Source organism: Papaver somniferum, chromosome 9 (assembly GCF_003573695.1).
Source record: "Papaver somniferum cultivar HN1 chromosome 9, ASM357369v1, whole genome shotgun sequence".
In the NCBI taxonomy this organism is placed as follows: Eukaryota; Viridiplantae; Streptophyta; class Magnoliopsida; order Ranunculales; family Papaveraceae; genus Papaver; species Papaver somniferum.
Window position 1 is genome coordinate 169,157,203 of NC_039366.1, and position 18,895 is coordinate 169,176,097.

The 18,895-nt window shown below is 35.9% G+C and overlaps 2 protein-coding genes across 2 annotated transcripts; both read left to right on the forward strand.

Annotated features, from left to right (window-relative positions):
• Positions 1–2,111: 2,111 nt before the first annotated feature.
• Positions 2,112–5,295, forward strand: LOC113312882 (rhodanese-like domain-containing protein 8, chloroplastic). The gene is made up of 3 exons (XM_026561615.1): positions 2,112–2,168; positions 2,917–4,299; positions 4,806–5,295. The coding sequence occupies exons 2-3, from the start codon at positions 2,964–2,966 to the stop codon at positions 4,838–4,840; spliced, it is 1,371 nt and encodes a 456-aa protein (XP_026417400.1). The 5' UTR covers positions 2,112–2,168; positions 2,917–2,963; the 3' UTR covers positions 4,841–5,295.
• Positions 5,296–5,681: 386 nt separating this feature from the next.
• On the forward strand, positions 5,682–8,378 carry LOC113312884. The gene is made up of 5 exons (XM_026561616.1): positions 5,682–5,984; positions 7,586–7,654; positions 7,761–7,836; positions 7,929–7,993; positions 8,069–8,378. The coding sequence occupies exons 1-5, from the start codon at positions 5,790–5,792 to the stop codon at positions 8,162–8,164; spliced, it is 501 nt and encodes a 166-aa protein (XP_026417401.1). The 5' UTR covers positions 5,682–5,789; the 3' UTR covers positions 8,165–8,378.
• The last annotated feature ends 10,517 nt before the right edge of the window (positions 8,379–18,895 follow it).

Consider the following 18,895-nt stretch of genomic DNA (forward strand, 5'->3'; position numbering starts at 1 on the left):
GATCATACCATCTCAGGTGATTACTTAAGATCGGTTTCACTAATAAAAGTCATACAAATACAAAAGTCAGGCCTTTGTGAATAGTTTTACCAAGAACATAAACAAGTTATGAGCGGTTATAATAATCACACATATTGGTAGTTCATAAAACAATACCAATAATGCCTGGCGATTTCTCTTTCGATTCACAAAACAAGTTCATGAATTTACTTCCTTAAAACACATGTAAAACATTGTTTCCTAGGATGAAATCTTCACCTTATACCCATACACAATCACAATAGCATTCAAACGATTATGTCGATGTCTTATCTAAAAATTTTAATGGTTAAGTAATAAACCTCGTATTGTATTCCTTAATATGTCTAACTAGAGTATAATCATTCATGCTTCGCAGTTTTGTTTTCAATATGCACGACTTGAAAGATACGTTAGGGAATGAAACAGTTCAAGTCAAATATCATTAACCTCAAGTGGAAGGATGATGTTGTCGTTGTAGCTCCTTACTTCTTCACTTCTTCAAGTCTTCGCAATACTTGTAATGTCTCATATCCTAATACTTTCAAGCTAACCTATACGAAGTTGACTCTAGTACATAATCAAGTGACTCTTAAATGAGTTTTGGCTCACTAAAATATGACAAGCAAACTTGACATACCAACGCTTGGTGGGTTCAACCGAGCTATGCTCTAACACCCTTAATATTTGTTTAACATCTTCCTCGGTTGGTTTTCGTAAACATGTTGGACCAAAATGATTAATTATTACTTTGCAAAAAATGAAATATTAGTGAATGAAGTTGTTTTACCCATAATAAGGTATCATCGTTCGCATCCGCTGGTTTGCCATAACCCATAATCCTCAAAGCTTAAGTAACTTTTTGTTCAGGACTATGATCTCTAATATCTAGTGCATCAAACTGACAATTAAGTCGAGGTTCTACTCGACAAAGCTCATCAATAATCTTTTTCACCAGGTGACGAGGCATGCGGAATCAACGTTGGAAATCTTAAACAGAAACGCACAATTGGGAAGAAAATAATCGTGCATTAGCTTCTGGTGGTAAAATTCCCTCCCTCGATATGTATATATCCTTGAGAATACTTGTTTGGCCCTGGAACTCTAGGTATTTGGCCCGAATATACGAGCATCAGAGTGTCGATTAGTTCCTTATCCTCAACTTCCTCATCATCAAGTTGTTGCAACCTCTATTGATGCATTTCTTGTTGTAATCTAAACCGATTCATAAATAACATTTCTCTCTTCATTGGATCTCGCCATTTGATGATTATGAAATTTAAAATTGCGATTACAGACACAGAAATTGGTAAAATATATGTAGAAGTAGGTGTGAGTAATTTGAAGAAGTACATGGGCGTATACGTAGGACTAATAAAGCAGGGGGAAATAGTCGTTGAACGATATAGTGTCCATCGAGCGTTATAGTAACCATCGAGCGATAAAGACCAAACCGCTACCGGCATTCATATCATCACCTATGTTATAGTTAATAACTATCGATAGAAACTCTATCGCTTGGTTGATTTTCCATAATAGCACAACTCATTTGCCATGCCACATGATATGTCAATTTTTTGTTTTTTTTTTTGACCTTATGCATAGAAGGCCTTATACGAGGGAGGTTTCCAAAAAAATAACGCTAAATGTAGATATACCACTCTCATCGGTCATCAAGGTCTATGAGTTTCATCACTTTATCCGCAGGTGAAACCCCAATGAGAGATGGGAGTGTTCGCAGCTGTATCCACTACTATTCACAGGGGCGGAACTACAGCCTAGGCTGGGCTGGCTTAAGCCACCCCCAAAGCCCAAAAAAACCATTTTTTTACCAGCCTATTTCTATTAGGCCAAATTTTAGTACCCTAATTTTAGGCTTAAGCCAGCCTAACCGGGAGTATAAAATGGTCAAGCCAGGGGTTACCTGGATTTTTGGTTCCGCCACTGACTATTCATATCATCAGAGTTAATAACTATCGATAGAAACTCTATCGCTTGGTTGATTTCCCATAGTAGCACAACTCATTTGCCATGCCACTTGATATGTCAATTTTTGTTTTTTTTACCTTGTGCATAGAAAGCCTTATATGAGGGAGGTTTCCACAAAAATAACGCTAGATGTAGATATACCACTCTCATCAGTCATCGAGGTCTAGGGCTGTTCATGGTCGGTTTTGGTTCGGTTTCTAGAGAAACCAAAACCGAAACCAATACTATTGGTTTCTAAAAATCTAAACCAAACCAATCCATTAACCATTGGTTCGGTTTCCAAATGGTTCCAGTTGGTTTCGGTTTGTCCCAGTGGTTTTTGGTTAACCAATAATTATGTCAAACCAAAAAAAAAAAATACACAAATTTACAGATAAAAAAATCGTAGTTGCCGATAGTATTGGTTTACACAAATTTACAGACAAAAACAATAAAACAAAAAAAATATCAAGAATAGTTAAAGCTTACTCTAATTCTAGAGATCAAAAGAAAATATATAATATATCTTAATTTAGTTATTGACAAATAAAAAAGAAGGAAGACGGGAAGAAAAAAGTCGAGTAGCAGCAGCTGTAGTTGGGGGTGGAGAAAGGAGGCGAATGAGAGAAGGAGAAAGAGAAAGAGGGAGTGTATCATAATGACATATTAGATTTAGGGTTTTTATTTATCCTCTAAATCAATGGGTAGAATATAATACTCGGTAGAAACTAAGTTTAAAAATTAATCGGTTTTCCAATGGCTTTTGGTTCGGTTTTAGAGGTCAAACCAAACCAAAACCAACACTATCGGTTTTCCACTTTCTACACCGTAACCAATCCATTAGTAAATGGTTCGGTATGGTTTCTTCCTAATTGGTCTGGTTTGGTCTGGTTTCAGTGGAAAACCGAAACCATGTTCAGCCCTATCGAGGTCTATGAGTTTCATCACTTTATCCGCAGGTGAAACCCCAGTGAGAGATGGGAGTGTACGCAGATGTATCCACTACTCCAGTTTCAATTCCTAAATCCATTCCGAAAAGACACAAACCTTTATTCCCTCAGTACATTCATGGCAGAGCTACAGGAATAAGCTTCAACCCCAAAACCCTTCCACTCTTCCCCAGTTTCAGAAACTCTTTCTCTACTAAATCAAAGAATGAGAAGAATTTCAATTGTAAGTCTACATTTTCTTCCGATTCCGACGATGGATTCTCATCAACTCCCTCTATTAACGACGACGATTTCGTAGTCGTAAACTTTTATCGTTTTGTGTACATTGAAAACCCAGAAGAAGAAGTTGCTAAACAGCTTTTATTCTTACAAGGTTTTGATATTCATGGCCGAATTTATATAAATGAACAAGGAATCAATGCTCAATTTAGTGGTCCAGTTAAAGATTCATTAAGGTATGTTGATTGGTTAAAAAAAGATCCTAAATTTTCTGAAATTTTTGTTCAAATTTCTCCTTCTTCGGATAATAGTCATGCCTTTCCTAAATTGAGACTGAGATATAAACCCTCATTGGTACAATATGAAGGAGGAATTTCACACTTGCCTATACTTGAATCATCTATGAGAGCAATTCCTTTAACACCAAATGAATGGAGGGAGAAGCTATTAGGAAACTTGAATGATTTTGATAGGAAAATTGTTTTGTTAGATGTGAGAAATGGGTATGAATGGGATATTGGTCATTTTAATGGTGCAAAAAGACCTCAAGTAGATTCTTTTAGAACAACTTCATTTGGTTTATCTGAATCTGAAAGTAGTACTGCTAATGTAGATGTTGTTGATGATCCTTTATCTGGTGTTGACAAAGAAAAAACCGAAGTATTAATGTATTGTACGGGAGGGATTCGTTGTGATGTATATTCGACTATTCTTAGACAAAGAGGGTATAAAAATTTGTATACTCTAAAGGGAGGTGTATCTAATTATCTTCAGAAGGAAGGCTCTGATGGATGGATTGGCAATTTATTTGTTTTCGATTCACGTTTATCTCTTCCTCCTTCCGCGTACAATCCAGAGGCTTCTGCGAATGGAGTGGATCCCCAGCCTGATAATGATGCATTTGCGAGATGCTATATATGTGGGTTGCAGAGATTGAATGATTTGTGGCACAGGAATTGTGCAAACCTTGGTTGCAATATGTTAATATTGTCTTGTAACAATTGTGTTGAAGAGTTTAAAGGATGTTGTTGTTCAGATTGTATGTCTGCACCTCGAATTCGACCTGTTCTACCAGGGCCACAGAGGTATAAAAAATGGCATATCTATCGGGATGCAGAGTTACAAAAAGATTCAATTGCTCGAGGTTAGAAATTTTTGACTACCATTAGTATTATGCCGTGTGTTAGCTTTGTTGAATACTTGTACTATCCATGTGTTATTAATAGGCTTGAGCTCATTTGTTCTTTATGCTTATAAAAGCAATATTTTTACAATATGTTCCCTGAATTCCAAGTTTTTATTTTAAGGTAGTTATTTAGTAGCCCATACATGTAGGTTCTTGATTAAACATCACCCATTTCTGACAATAACATGACTTTTATCCCACCTGTGGCCGTTACTTGATTAACTATGAGAAACAACAATGGGTGTCTGAAATATTATTTGATTTCAGAGTAACACTTGAAAATTGTTACTTTAGGACGAAGAGAAAGAACACATAAACATAGATCTGAAAGTGCCCAATTGTACACAGGTCAATTAGATTTCTGCTTTTGGAAGGAAATATGCTTATTCCATCTCCATTCCTATGACATGAGTTATAAATGCCATCATTAGTAACTTGCTTTTTTATACTGGCATGTATTCCAGATTATCCAGGACATTCAGCCGCCATCGCCATCTAATCTAATATTCTTATACATGAACTTCAAGGGCTGGATTTAAGCTTGACTCTGGCTTTTAACCTGATATAAGACGAGTAGAATATGGTGTTGATTCTATAATACTCCAAGATTTTCTTTCAAAATCGTATGGAACCACATTGGCTTTCCATTTACTGTCGTCAAGGAGTTGGATTACTTCTCTATTGAGCATGTGTACCAGGACACTAGCATAGCAGTTGGTCAAGGAGTTGGATTACTTCTCTATTGAGCATGTGTACCAGGCGACTAACACAGCAGTTGATAATTTGCCAACTTGCACCAGCACCGAACTCTTTTGCCAAATAAAATATACTACAAATGCAACAATTAATTGTTTTCGCTTTTTGTAGTGGTTTTGGATCCCATCAAAACCCTCACTCGCATCTTATGACTATTCCTTGAGCTGAATGGGCAAGTTTTATCGCTCCGAAGTGACGAATTCCAAGCATCTTACAGAAAAGATTGGAATCCAAGTTGAAGCAGGTTGTGACCTCCCCTTGCATCTGATAGCCAAAATCTAGAATCACTCTCCGATGTATGCGAAATCCAACGACTCTTTGAACTCCATCTAAAAGTGAATTTCCCGCTTTGAAGAAAAACACAACTCCTACTATAATCCTATAATGGCATCAACTTTGCGCAAAACAAAAAAAAAAAAACATGTCGAGGTGTAGACATAGCATTTGGGCGATGACTCTTTGGTCGATGACCTTTGCCAGGTTACATAGAATGTAGAATGCAATCTACAATAGCATTTGGGCGCTCAAAACCAAACGCCGGATGCCCAAATCGAAGTGCTAATATATTTATTATTTTTCTCCAGTTTTAGTACTTTTTGTTCAAGCAAACTTTGATTCGTAAAGGTCTTCCTAAAACCCTTGTTACAGATTAGTGAAATTCTAAATTTGAAAGAAAGCATAAAAATCCAGTGATGGCGTCGGAGGAGTTAAATGGGCGTCCTTTAAATGTTGATTCCCTAAAATTGAAAGAAACAGCTATGAGTACTGATCAAAGCACTGTGATGGGTAGTGATGCCGGTGACGAAGATGGTGCGAAGATAACGTGTTTCACCGAGGATATGAATAATACTACTTTTCATATTCAAATCATAAAGCTTCATAAACAGGTAAACATACTAATTTTACTTATTTTATTTGTTACCGATTCAGCGTATGAGATTTTTTCTGTAATTATTCTGGACGAATTGTGAAACTGTGATAGGTTTTCTAGGTTTAAGTGCGTATGTAATTTTGAAGAGCTGAGATAATTAAGTGTTTTATTTGTGTAATTCTTGAAGTTGTTGAATGTTTTAAGGTCTTAATTATATAAGCGTACCATGATTGTATTTTACACACTGGAATGAGCAAATCTAGTTCCCATTGGGAAGATTAGTATTACGTTTGATTATCAGAGTTTAAATGTTGTGCAAAACCCTTTTGAGGTGTTAAATTACCATGGGTTGGAGAATTGGAGTTGTCGTTTGCACACATAAGCCTGTACCCACTAAAGCCAAGCACTTCATTTGCTCTCCGTGCAACTTCATTTGAAAATGGTTGCCGATAATGTTCACATGGTCATGAGAAAAACTTCAGTAACTTCATCTTTTTCTACAAATGTCAATGTCAATTGGCAGCCCTTGCACCACAATCTTCACACTGAAAGCTTAGGTGGCCAAGCTGTACATTTGTTACTCAGCTGACTCTTGAAAATATAAATCTATTCCTCTTTGTTGAATGTGCAGATGAGCTTTTGGGTCTTCCTTGTTTTTTCCCCCCACCAATCAGGGAGAGTGTTCAGTATTATGCTCTCTTTACCGTCTTACAAAAGTTGTTTGGTTATTTGACAAGGTTGTGTTGTGATTGTAGACAAATAGATTGAAAGAAAAATTAATATCAACTTCTATCTTCTCAATTAAAATTTTAGTGAAGTCATTCTACTCAATAGCCACCACTATTGGCATCAAATAGAGTAAAATTGAGTAGATCTGTAAGATTTTGATTATGTAAAGGACTAAGGAAAGCATCACAATTAGGACTTTGGGATCAATATCAGTTAGGTTCTAGTTCCATCCTTTTCTTTTTTTTATATCTATATACAGATGATTTGTCTATACCAAGTTGAGGGATTCCCACTAACCTAAAGGGGTTTAGGTTAGTGCTAATTTCAAGGTATTTAGTTATGTTGATAGACTCATTCTGGATTGATTGATTTGGCAGCTGATGAATCGAATCTAGTCGTTAGGTTGAGTGGTCAAATGCATATAATTTGTTGATTGGTATATGATTGACAATGCGTCTAATTATAGTTAAAAGAAAGTAAGTTAATTAGCACGTGTTTATACATTTGATGTGGGTATATTGTTTGGGACATGGGCCCAAGGCAAAGATTGCTTCCGACTTTTGAAACTGTTACTCCTGGTTTGAATTTCTTTGTAATTTCCGTTTTGGGGTCTAATTCCAAAGATTGCCTTAAGAAGAAGGTTGGAAGAAGAGTGTCAATTTAAAATCAGAACCTAGGTTCTACAGGGTAAAATATTAATGTATTAGATAGTAGCCTCTGCTTTCTCAACAAATATCTTATTCATTGTATCTTTTGTATACATGTATTTGAATTCATTCATCTATTCATTTGAGGCTTTTATATGTCACTGAAGGTCTTCTTATGATTTCAAATTATTACTTATGTACTAAATTCAGGATTCTTACTTCTCTTAATGCCTGATCGCAGATATACGCATGGATTGGCTGCAACTCAGCTAAATTTGGTCATTTATATGCAGCTGCCCCTACTAGACCTGTGAGTTGGCAATTTCGGTAGTCTTTGCATGTTTCTGGCTTACAGGTTTATGCCTTCGTTATTCTTTATTTTCAGTTTAATGATGTGTTGTTTGATTAAAACACAGAGTAATACAGTGAGCGTGACCTCCATTCTTGGAGGTGCTTCAGATAACACCGGCTCAAGCATTGCTCGCCGCTTAGGTATTTCTTACATTTTTGAAGTGAATAAGCTTTGCTCATATGGTCGTAGTCTCACCCCCCAATGCTGATGCTAAAACTGATCTCTATTGTAGCTCTGAAGTGCGGTCTGAACATAATTTTGGCTTGCAATATCCCTAAGAACAGCCCATTGCTTGAGGTCTCTCCCTCCTTCCCTCTCACTTTTCACTGTCCATAGACACTAATGCTAATATTTTGATTTTTTACTTTTCAGGCTGATGCTGAGAAAATACTCGTGCAGAAGCTAATAAGTCTTGGATACACAAGACCAAAAACTAGTCTTCCAGCTTCCATGGTTGGTGTTCACTAGCTTCACTGTTTTTTGTAAACTTACCTCATATTTAATCTACTTGTAAGGTGGGAGAGGACCGTTGTACAATGAACAGTGTAGTTTTAATGACTGCAACCACAATTGAGGTATACAGAAATTGACAAACACCATCATACTAACTGGATACTGTTGTGGATTGCTCTTCTTTGTTTATGCAAAAGTGGCTTTAGTTTATAAGAATATCCTTCAGAAATATGCCCTGTGTCAAGTTCAGATGATACATCTAGAAGTGATGGTGTCCAGAATCTAAGATGTCTTAGCACTGCTAAAGATGTTTGTAAACTATTACTTGATTTTCCTTCAAAAATTCTCATGCACCTTACTTTCCAGACAATCCAACATTTTGTAGCTACTATTTCTATCACATTATCCTTAGAATTTCCTGCAATCCAGTTAGAGTATAAACTCATGAAAGGAATGTTAGATTGAAGTTTAAACCAGCCAGTGGAGGAAGCATCCATACTGACTTAGCATAAGGACATTAAAAAAAAAGATGTTTCAGAGATTCACAATGATGATTACAGAAAATACAATGAGTTTATATGTTGTCCTTTATATTGACCAAGTAACTTCCTAACTGGTAATGCATCATCAATGCATTTCCACTAGAATATCTTAATTCTTTGAGAAACATTCAATTTAATTCTTTGAATGTGTATTCTGATTCATCTGTGCAGTCTGGTTGGTCTCATTGTTTTGCAGTTTAGCGTATAATGATTTAGCTGTGAACTGCCCATTTTTTGTTAAAAGCCAACTTAAAATATCTTTTTCCATATGTCCATTTGTGTCTGGAAAAATCTTTATCTTTAAGGTTTTGTATGAAATAGTCTGGGGCAAGTTAAATCCAACTTTTTCTGAGTTCCACTTCAGCATATCTAAGTCAATTAACTCAGCTACAAGTGTTGACGAGTTTAGCTTAAAGCCACGGAATGATTCATCTAAGCCTGGAATCCATTTGTTTGTCCATATATTTATCATCTTTCCATCCCTACCTCCCAATAACTGAACCTATGAATGAGAGTTACACCTTGTTTTATACATTTCCAGATCCAACTTTCATTGTAATGTACTAGAAATAACCCGTGCCGTAACGACACGAGTTGTAACATTTATCTTCTATCACGATGAACCCTGAACCTAACTAATATGGTGTTAATGTTCGATAAAAAAATTAAAAAAGGGTTTATCTAATTTAATTATCGCTTCTAGTGAAAATATAGTTGGTCTCTAATATATCCTCAAAATTTGGGTAGGCTGAATCTCACACATTTCGTATTAGTATTTTATGATATACTTCCTCTGTTTCAAAATAATAGGCTTGTTTATGTGCAAATTCATTGGCAAAGTCATTGGGTGATGATACCAGTGATCTGAGTTCGAAACTCGCTAGCATCAAATTCTTTACAAAAAAAAAAACAAATTTGCACATAAACAAGCCTATTATTATGAAACGGAGGGAGTACTTTTTAGGATTAATTAGGATGGTTTGTACATGTATATACAATTACTTATCCTTACGCTTTCCCTATCATTCCAAAATAAAAATGTGAAAAATTAGAAGCAAAAAAGGTGTGCCATAAGGTATTAAAATAAATACAATATTAAGCCCAAAATATATACTCGCATATATTTTGGGGATATCAAAACTAATTGGGGGATAGAGGAAAAGGACAAAACCTGGATCCAAATATCAATTCAGGGTCACCCCTTATCTAAGTGTTTTACGTAATACCTAATCTACCCCTCACTAATCATGTTTAGTGGTTAAATATAATTAGGCAAGTTAATAGTTTAGTTTGATAATCATTAGAATAAATCATTATCATTGAATTTGTTGATGCAACAACATTAAATCAAGATATTTATGATCATGAAAGTCTATGGGAAGAACCAACCATGAAAGTAAACAAGCTGAATATACAAGTGCTCCAATTAGTCATATATAGGTATTAATGTATTGAAATTTGATTTTTTCATTGAATCCGCCATTGTTACGCCTGAAAAACTCAGTGCCGGCATGGTCGATTCCCAAATGAACCATGCATGGTTTTCATCCTTAATAACCATGCCGAAACTCAGTATCGGCATGGTATTCATCCTGAATATCCATGTCGGAACTCAGTATCGGCATGGTCTTCATCCTAAATAACCATGTCGGCACTCACTATCGGCATGGTCTTCATCCTAAATAACCATGCCGGCACTCACTACCGGCATGGTCTTCATCCCTACCGAATGTAAAAAAAAGAAAAAAATTCAAAGTGAGGAGCCGAAAGAGAAGGAGAAGGGAATTTGAAAGGGAGTGAGAAAGGTTTCGAATTTAAAAGGGAGTAGGGTATTTTTATGTTTGATTTAGCTTTTATTGTTTTAAAGGGTAGTTTCGTATTTTCTCCCCCAAAAAACACCCCTTAACAAACACTATTGGTTGGGGGAAGTAAGTTATATCCCCCAATTAGTTTTAGTATCCCCAATTGCGCGTTCTTTATTAATTGAAGGGTTTGATTCATAGGAATGTAAATGTTGGTTGTGATTCTTTGCACCAAACATCTTCATATCACCAAGGTCATTTACAAAAAAATTTGTGCTTTGATTTATTGTTTCTAGGTATGTTATAGGATTTTGTTATTTATAAATGATTTGTAAATTATTTTTCTTTTTGATGCATGATTTAACAAAAAAAAAAACTCATTATCATGGATTTTCTCTATAATTGGTTTTTTATGCACAATCGTTCAGCGGCCGGATAATAACTTAGTTTTTTTTTAATTTTTTTGGATTTAATTAAAATTTTCTATTATTAATTTTGAGAAATTATTTGGTTATTCATTTATTTATTTATTTGTAGATGGAGAATACAATGAAAAATAGAATAATGACATAATTAAAGCCAAAAGTCTTAATCATTTTTGTTTAATTGAATTTAATTTTTATTTATGATCCTAGTTATGACATAACCCAATTAATGTATATTCATAATAATTATAGGTTACAACTCTTGCATCCGTCAGATGTCTTTCGCTAAGATGAGACTGGGATGGTAGGATACAATGTTTGTCTCTCAAAATGTTATCCAACCGTCCTAAGCTCAAAAACCCCTTTTGTTTTGTATTATAATAAAAATTTTATTATGAAAAACAGAAGTATTTCTGAAGTATTTGTCTTTTAGAATACTAGCCCAAAGTGCTTTTGGTTCAGCATCCGGTCTCCAAGCTAGTTTGACTATCATGGCTAGGTTCATTTTATTATCTTCTTTAAAGCCTCAGCCCCCTAAAGTTGTTGGTTTACATAGAAAGTCGAAAGCTTTCAAGTAACGCCCTCCAAAATTTTCTTTTCCCCACCAGAAGTCGCGCTGGATTGCATTAACTTTTTCAGTGACTTTTTTGGGTAGGATAAAACAACCCATTTGGTAAATAGGCAGACTGGTAAGAACTAATTTATTTAAAAACAAACCTACTTGGTTGAGTTAGAGAGGTCCCACTAAAACTTTGAACTCTAGTTTCCATTTTATGAACCATGTTACCGAAAGTTTTTAGTTTAGATCTGTCTACGAAGAGAGGGGCGCCAAGATAAGAGTCTGAAATATTTATTTTCTTAAATTTTAAGAGTTTGATCATCATTCTTTGGTGTCGTGAATGTATTTTCTTACTGAAAAAACTTCGGATTTGTTAAAATCTATTAGCTGTCCCGAAGCCTGGCTAAATTATGTTTGTTCGCGAGAAAGTATTATGTAGTTATTCAGTTTGGGGGTGATTTATGATATTAAGCAAGTTACTACAACTTAGCAGGCTAGCTTTAGTGAACAACAGACAGTCGTCTGCAAAGAAAAGGTGGTTAAAAGATTGGGTATGTCTAGCTATTTTTATCCCTGTTATTTTCCTGCTCTTTAGCAACAAGTAATTTGGAGAAGACCTCCATGCAGTAGAGATAAGGAAATTTTTCTTTTCCTGGGATTCGATTAAGAAGAACCGCTATAGATGCAGTAGACAAGCATTGAGCAATCAGAGTGCACCGATCCTTACTAAAACCAAAAGCTAACATTATTTGATTTAAAAACTCCCAATTGACTCTGTCGAAAGCTTTCGACATGTCAATTTTAACCCCTAACCCTTCATTCTTGTTTTTCATCTTTTTTAAGGAATGAATTACTTCGTGAGCCACCACTATATTATCAGCAATCTGTTTAGAAGGTACGAAAGCTGGCCGAAATGGTGTTATCATCTTATCTAAATACTTTTTCAGTCTGTTGGCTAATAATTCTGATAAAATTTTATAAGGTGTGTTACTTAATTCTATTGGCCTGAAATCACTAGGATTTTTTGGATGTTTTATTTTAGGTTTGAGAAAGAGGAAGGTTTCATTTAGTTTTGGGTTTATTGTCTTTCTTTTGAAAATTGTTAGTTATTGGCTCGATTTAGGAAACACACTATTTTAGAAAAGATCAAATTGATTTCCTAAATCAGTTTGCACCTCCTCAAGTATTTTAAGAATCTGATTTCTAAGTTATATTAGGAATTAGTTCTCTATTTAGGACCTCTATTTCTAGGCAATTCTTGATTATTCCTAGGACTATAAATAGGATTGATAACCCTTTGGTTATTATATCTAAGTCTGAACTGTTAGAGGTGTGTGAAGAAACAGTTTTTCGATTATCTAAATATTCAATAAGAAGTTTATTTGCTGCAGTGGAGTAGGCATATTGCCGAACCACTATCTTTCTTTGTGTTCTTGTTTAAATTCCGCATATTTTCGGTTTTTCTGTATGAATATCTTGGGGTGTTTTGGAAGTAGCTAATCTTAAGCACAACAAACTGGTATCAAGAGCGAGTTCTAGGGTTTTGTCTAGAGTTATCTTGTTTGAAGTCAGAAACAGAGTTTGAAGGTGAAGATGTCGAAATCGATGTCGAACGCAAAGTTTGAAGTAGAGAACTTTGATGGTAAGAACAGTTTTACCATGTGGAAATGTGAAGCTCATGATGCTTTGAGTTAGCAAGACCTAGAGAATGCTATATTAGAAGTAAAACCTGCTGCACCAGTGACTACAAACGTTGAATGGGCAAAGATGAATTGTCAGGCTTGCAACACAATCCGTTTGTGCCTTATGAAGGATATAAAGTACGATGTGATGAGTGAGAATGTAGCTTTCGAGCTGTGTAAGAGTCTGAAAGACAAGTATGCGGTGAAAAGTGTTTCAAACCGAATTATGATGCAGAGAAGACTTTTCAGATTCAACAAAAAACCAGGTACCTCTATGGTCGAACACCTCACTGAGTACAATAGATTAATTGTTGATGCACTTAATATTGATGTGAAACTCGATGATGAAACCAAAACTTGCTGTTTTTTTGGCATCTCTACCTGATTCGTATGAGACCTTCATTGATAGTTTGTCGAATAAGATAGAGGAGAAAACACTCAAGTTTGATGATGTGACTGCTGCTCTTATAAGTTATGATACTAGGCAAAGGGATAGAGATTTGAACAGGGAAACTACTAGGGAAGCCTTAATAGTTAGAGAGAATTCGGGTAAATCAGGTTTCAAACCAAAGGCCAAATCAAAGATCCCAGCATATGATGAATGTTCCTTTTGTCATCAGAATGGACACTGGAAGAAGGATTGTCCTAAAGCAAAGAACAAGGACAAGAAAAAGAATTTAGACGCAAGCGTTGCTGAAATCAAGTCTGGTGCTATTGAAGATGATGAATATGACAAGTTCTCGATGACTGTCCGCACTAGTTGCGAATACAACTGAGTGGATTATGGATTATGCAGCTTCCTATCATATGTGTCCTAGGAAGGATTGGTTCATTAAGTTTGAAAAGTTTGATGGACCAAGAATGTTTGTGGGTAACAATAATACCTGTAAAGTTGAAGGGATTGGGAAGATTTGTTTGAAGATGAATGATGATGTCGTTCAAGAACTTGAAGATGTTCGTTATGTACCAGAATTGAAGAAAAATCTGATCTTAGTCAAACTACAGGATTTGGCTGGTCTACCCCGGTTAGGTGAACTTGACTCCCAAGGGTTTGAGATGACATTGAAAGGTGGAGTTTTGAAGGTATATTCCAATGGGCTAGTTTTTATGAAAGGTTTGAAACATGGAAAACTTGTATTTTCTGCAAGGAAACACAAGTGAAATGGATGAAGGAATTGCAGCAGTATCAGATAGTGTTGAGTCGGACACTACCAAACTATGGCATATGCGTTTAGGGCATATCGGAGAAAAGTCTTTGCAAAAGCTGACTTCGCAAGGCTTGTCGAAAGGCACAAAATCATGCAACAAGTTGGGATTTTGTGAACATCGTGTGAAGGGGAAGAGACTGGTAAAAGCACCATCAAGGGAATTCTAGACTATGTTCACACAGATGTATGGGGACCTTCAAGGAATGCATCCTTGAGAGGTAAAAGGTATTTTGGCTCCTTTATAGATTACTTTACCAGAAGAGTATGGGTGTACACCATGAATAGAAAGGATGAAGTTTTGAATACATTTTTGAAGTGGAAGAAGAAGGTTGAGATGAATACTGGCAGGAAAGTGAAGGCCTTAAGATTATACAATGGTGGTGACTACAAGTATGATCCATTCCTGCGAATTTGTGAAGATAAAGGCATTGAGCGTCATTTCACGGTAAGGGAGACTCCACAACAGAACAAGGTGGCGGAGTGCATGAATCGTACATTGTTGGAGAAAGTACGATGTATGTTTTCTAATGTTGGATTAGGCAAGAAGTTTTGGGTTGCAGCTGCGGAATATGCGTGTCACCTAGTGAATCGGTTGCCAACAACGACACTAGAAGGTAAAACTCCGATGGAAGTATGGTACGGTAAACCGGTTTCAGATTATATGTTACATGTATTTAGTTGTCCCTCTTATTACCATGTGAGGGAAGGAAAACTTGATCCTAGAGCCAAGAAAGCCATTTTCGTGGGTTTCCAATCAGGGGTGAAAGGATACAAGTTGCGGTGTCCCGAGTCGAAGAAGGTAGTGATAAGTAGAGATGTAACCTTTAATGAGACTGCAATGTGGAACGAATGAAGTATGTCAGCAAATGGCATAGTTTATTCCTAATGAGAATTCAACAAAGTTTGTCCATATAGACGAGAATTTTGAAGATGAAGGTTCTGACGAAGAGTTAGAATTGGGAACAATTGATGGTTCAACCTAAGAACCAGAACTAGAGGTACAAGTAGAAGAAACACAACCTGAAGTACCAGAAGACATATTATGATAGTATTGCTCATAGGAAAGAATGAAGAAATACTCGCAAACCAGAAAGGTTCGCGGATATAGTTGCATATGCATTACCGATTGTAGAAGAAGAAATTCCTACTACTTATAAACAAGCCGTCAAGACAGTTGAAAAGGGGGAGTGGTAGAAAGCCATGAGGGAAGAGATGGATTCCCTTGAAAAGAAGGGAACTTGGGAGCTGGTGGAGCTACCTAAAGGGGAAAAGGCAATCAGATGCAAGTGGGTATATACTGATAATGAAGGATCTCCACGTGCAAGCAATGTAAGATACAAAGCAAGGTTGGTAGCTAAGGGTTACGCGCAAAGGGAATGTATTGACTATAACAAAGTGTTTTCTCCAGCGGTAAAGCATACTTGGTTTGATCTCGAGGTTGTACAACTCGGTGTGAAAACTGCTTTCTTACACGGTGACTTGAAGGAGACGATTTATATAAAGCAACCTGATGGGTTTGAAGTAGCGGGTAAAGAATATTGGGTATGTAACTTAAAGAGATAGTTGTATGGCTTGAAGAAGTATCCAAGGCAGTGGTACAAACGATTCGACAAGTTTATGAAGACACAAAAGTACACAAGCAGCAAATATGACTCTTATGTGTACTTCAAGCAGCTCCAAGATGGATCCTTTATCTACTTACTTTTATACGTAGATGACATGATTATTGCTTCTAAGAGTGAGGTGGAGATTCAACGATTACAAAATCAGTTGAGTAGTGAATTTGAGATGAAAAATCTCGGTGAAGTAAGGAAAAATTTGGGGATGGAAATTGAGAGAGATAGGAAATATTGCACTATTTGTCTTTCTCAAAAGTCTTATTTGAAAAAGGTATTGAAGCGTTTCGGTTTATATGACAAGACTAAACCGGTAACACAACCTCCAGCTCAACACTTTAAATTGAATGTTGAACAGTCACCAAAAACAGTGGAGGAGTGGAGGTTAAAGGCTGAAGTACCATATGCAAGTGTTGTTGGGAGCCTTATGTATGCTATGGTATGCACTAGGCCCGATATTTCACAAGATTTTAGTATGGTTAGTAGATATATGAATAATCCATGGAAGGAACACTGGCAGGCTGTGAAGTGGATTCTGCGGTATATTCAAGGTACCGTAGATGTTGGATTGAAGTTCTCACAGAATGAGAGAACTGGTTGCAAGGTAAAAGGATATTGTGATACCGATTACGCTGGTAAGTTGGAAAAGTTTCGGTCCACTACTGGGTATGTTTTTACAGTTGCGAGTGGTCCGATAAGTTGGAGGTCAACCTTATAATCCACAGTAGCGTTATCAACAATCGAAGCTGAATATATGGTTGTTGTAGAAGGTATAAAAGAATCCATTTGGATGAAAGGTTTGTTTGAGGAGTTGGGGATTCAGCAAGAGCAAGTAAGAGTGTATTACGACAGTCAAAGTGTGATACACCTAGCTAAGAACCAAGTTTATCACGCTCGAACAAAATACATCAGTGTAAGATATCACAGAACACGGGAAATTGTTGAAGAATGTGAAATTCAGCTGGAAAATATTGGAACTGCCAACAATCCAGCAGATATGCTCACCAAGGTGGTGACGGGAGAAAATTTTAGATATTGTCTAAACTTGATCGGAATTTTGCATATTTGAAGACACCTTACGGTGTAGTGGTGTTGTCAAGCACATGTGAAGCCCTATAAGGGAGTGAAGCATCTTTATGATGAGTGAAGAAGTGAAGCATCTAAGGATGAGTGAAAGCAGCAAAAGTTTGAAGGAAATGGAATGTCAGATTTCATACCAAAGTGGAGAAATCAGAGAATAGTGAAGTTGTCCTAGAAATCTTACCAAGGTGGAGAATTGTTAGTTATTGGCACGATTTAGGAAACACCCTGTTTTAGGAAAGATCAAATTGATTTCCTAAATCAATTTGCACCTCCTCAAGTATTTTAGGAATCTGATTTCTAAGTTATATTATGAATTAGTTCTCTATTTAGGACTTCTATTTCTAGGAAATTCTAGATTATTCCTAGGCCTATAAATAGGAGTGATAACCCTTTGTTTATTGTATCTAAGTCTGAATTGTTAGAGGTGTGTGAAGAAACAGTTTGTCTATTCTCTAAGTATTCAATAAGAAGTTAATTTGCTGCAGTGGAGTAGGCATATTGCGGAACCACTATAATTCTTTGTGTTCTTGTTTAAATTCCGCATATTTTTTGTTTTTCTGTGTGAAGATCCTGGGATGTTTAGGAAGTAGTTAATCTTAAGCACAACAAATATCTTGAATTATATTTATAATATGTGGACCAATTAGTTCCCGGTTATGCTTAAAAAAACTAACCGGAAACCCATCTGGTCCAGGTGATTTGTTAGCTTTCATGGATTTCACTACCTCCCAGATTTCAGTTGCACTAGGTATAGACAGTAATTCTAAGTTGTCCTGATCAGATAGAATTGTTGGGATTAGATTCATGATCTCCTATCACTGGAAGTCGGGGAAATGTGAATAAATCTGCAAAGTGATTTTGTAGGAGTTTAGCCATTTGAGGTTTCTTTGAAACAAACTCATCATACTGATCTTCTAAGCAATCAATCCTGTTTATTTTCCTTCTTTTTAGGGTTTTAATGTGAAATTATTTTGTATTACGTTCTCCTAGATTAACTAAATTATCCCTAGATAACAGTTTAGCTATTGATTCTTGGATGTCATAAAGTTTTTTTATTAGTAATTTTTTCTTGTTTGAAGGAATAGTTAGCGTTCATGGCATTCGGATTTTCCACATGTTTCAGTGTTTTTTTAATTTTCCTATTAGGGGCTCCAAACACAAACTTTTTCCAATCATTTAAGTTTTCTCCTAATGTTTTTAAGTTACTAATCACTATCTCAGTTACATTTGTCAAAGAAGTGTCCCATGATTTATGTATCAAATCTATACAAGACTTTTCTTTAAGCCAATTATCAAAATTTTTAAAAGGGATATCATCATTAGTGAAATTATTATGAGCTACTTCAAGTTTTATTGGACAGTGATCAGATCCTATGTGAGGCAAATGCGTTAACAAAAAATCAGGATTCCTAGTTAACCATTCATTGTTTATGTAAGCTTTGTCCAATATTTCTTATATGTTCCTATGACCTTGTCTTTGATTATTCCATGTGAAGTTATTACATGTGAATCCTAGGTCGAAGAGTTCTGCCCCCTCCAATAATCTCTTGTAAGGCTCAGCTTCTATACTATTGAAGGGCAAGCCCCCTTATTTCTCGCTTTGGTCCGTGATTTGATTGTAATCTCCAATCACAATCCAGACCATGTTGTTATGAGCATTTTTATTTTCTATTTCTTCTAAAAATTTTCACGAATCAATTTTATTGGGTTTATAAGTGTTACCGTAGAAAGCTCTTAACATCCAAAGTTGTTCACTAAAGTTTGTTTTTACTAATACATTGATCATATTATTGTTCCAGTGAACAATTTCAAAATGAAATCCATCTACC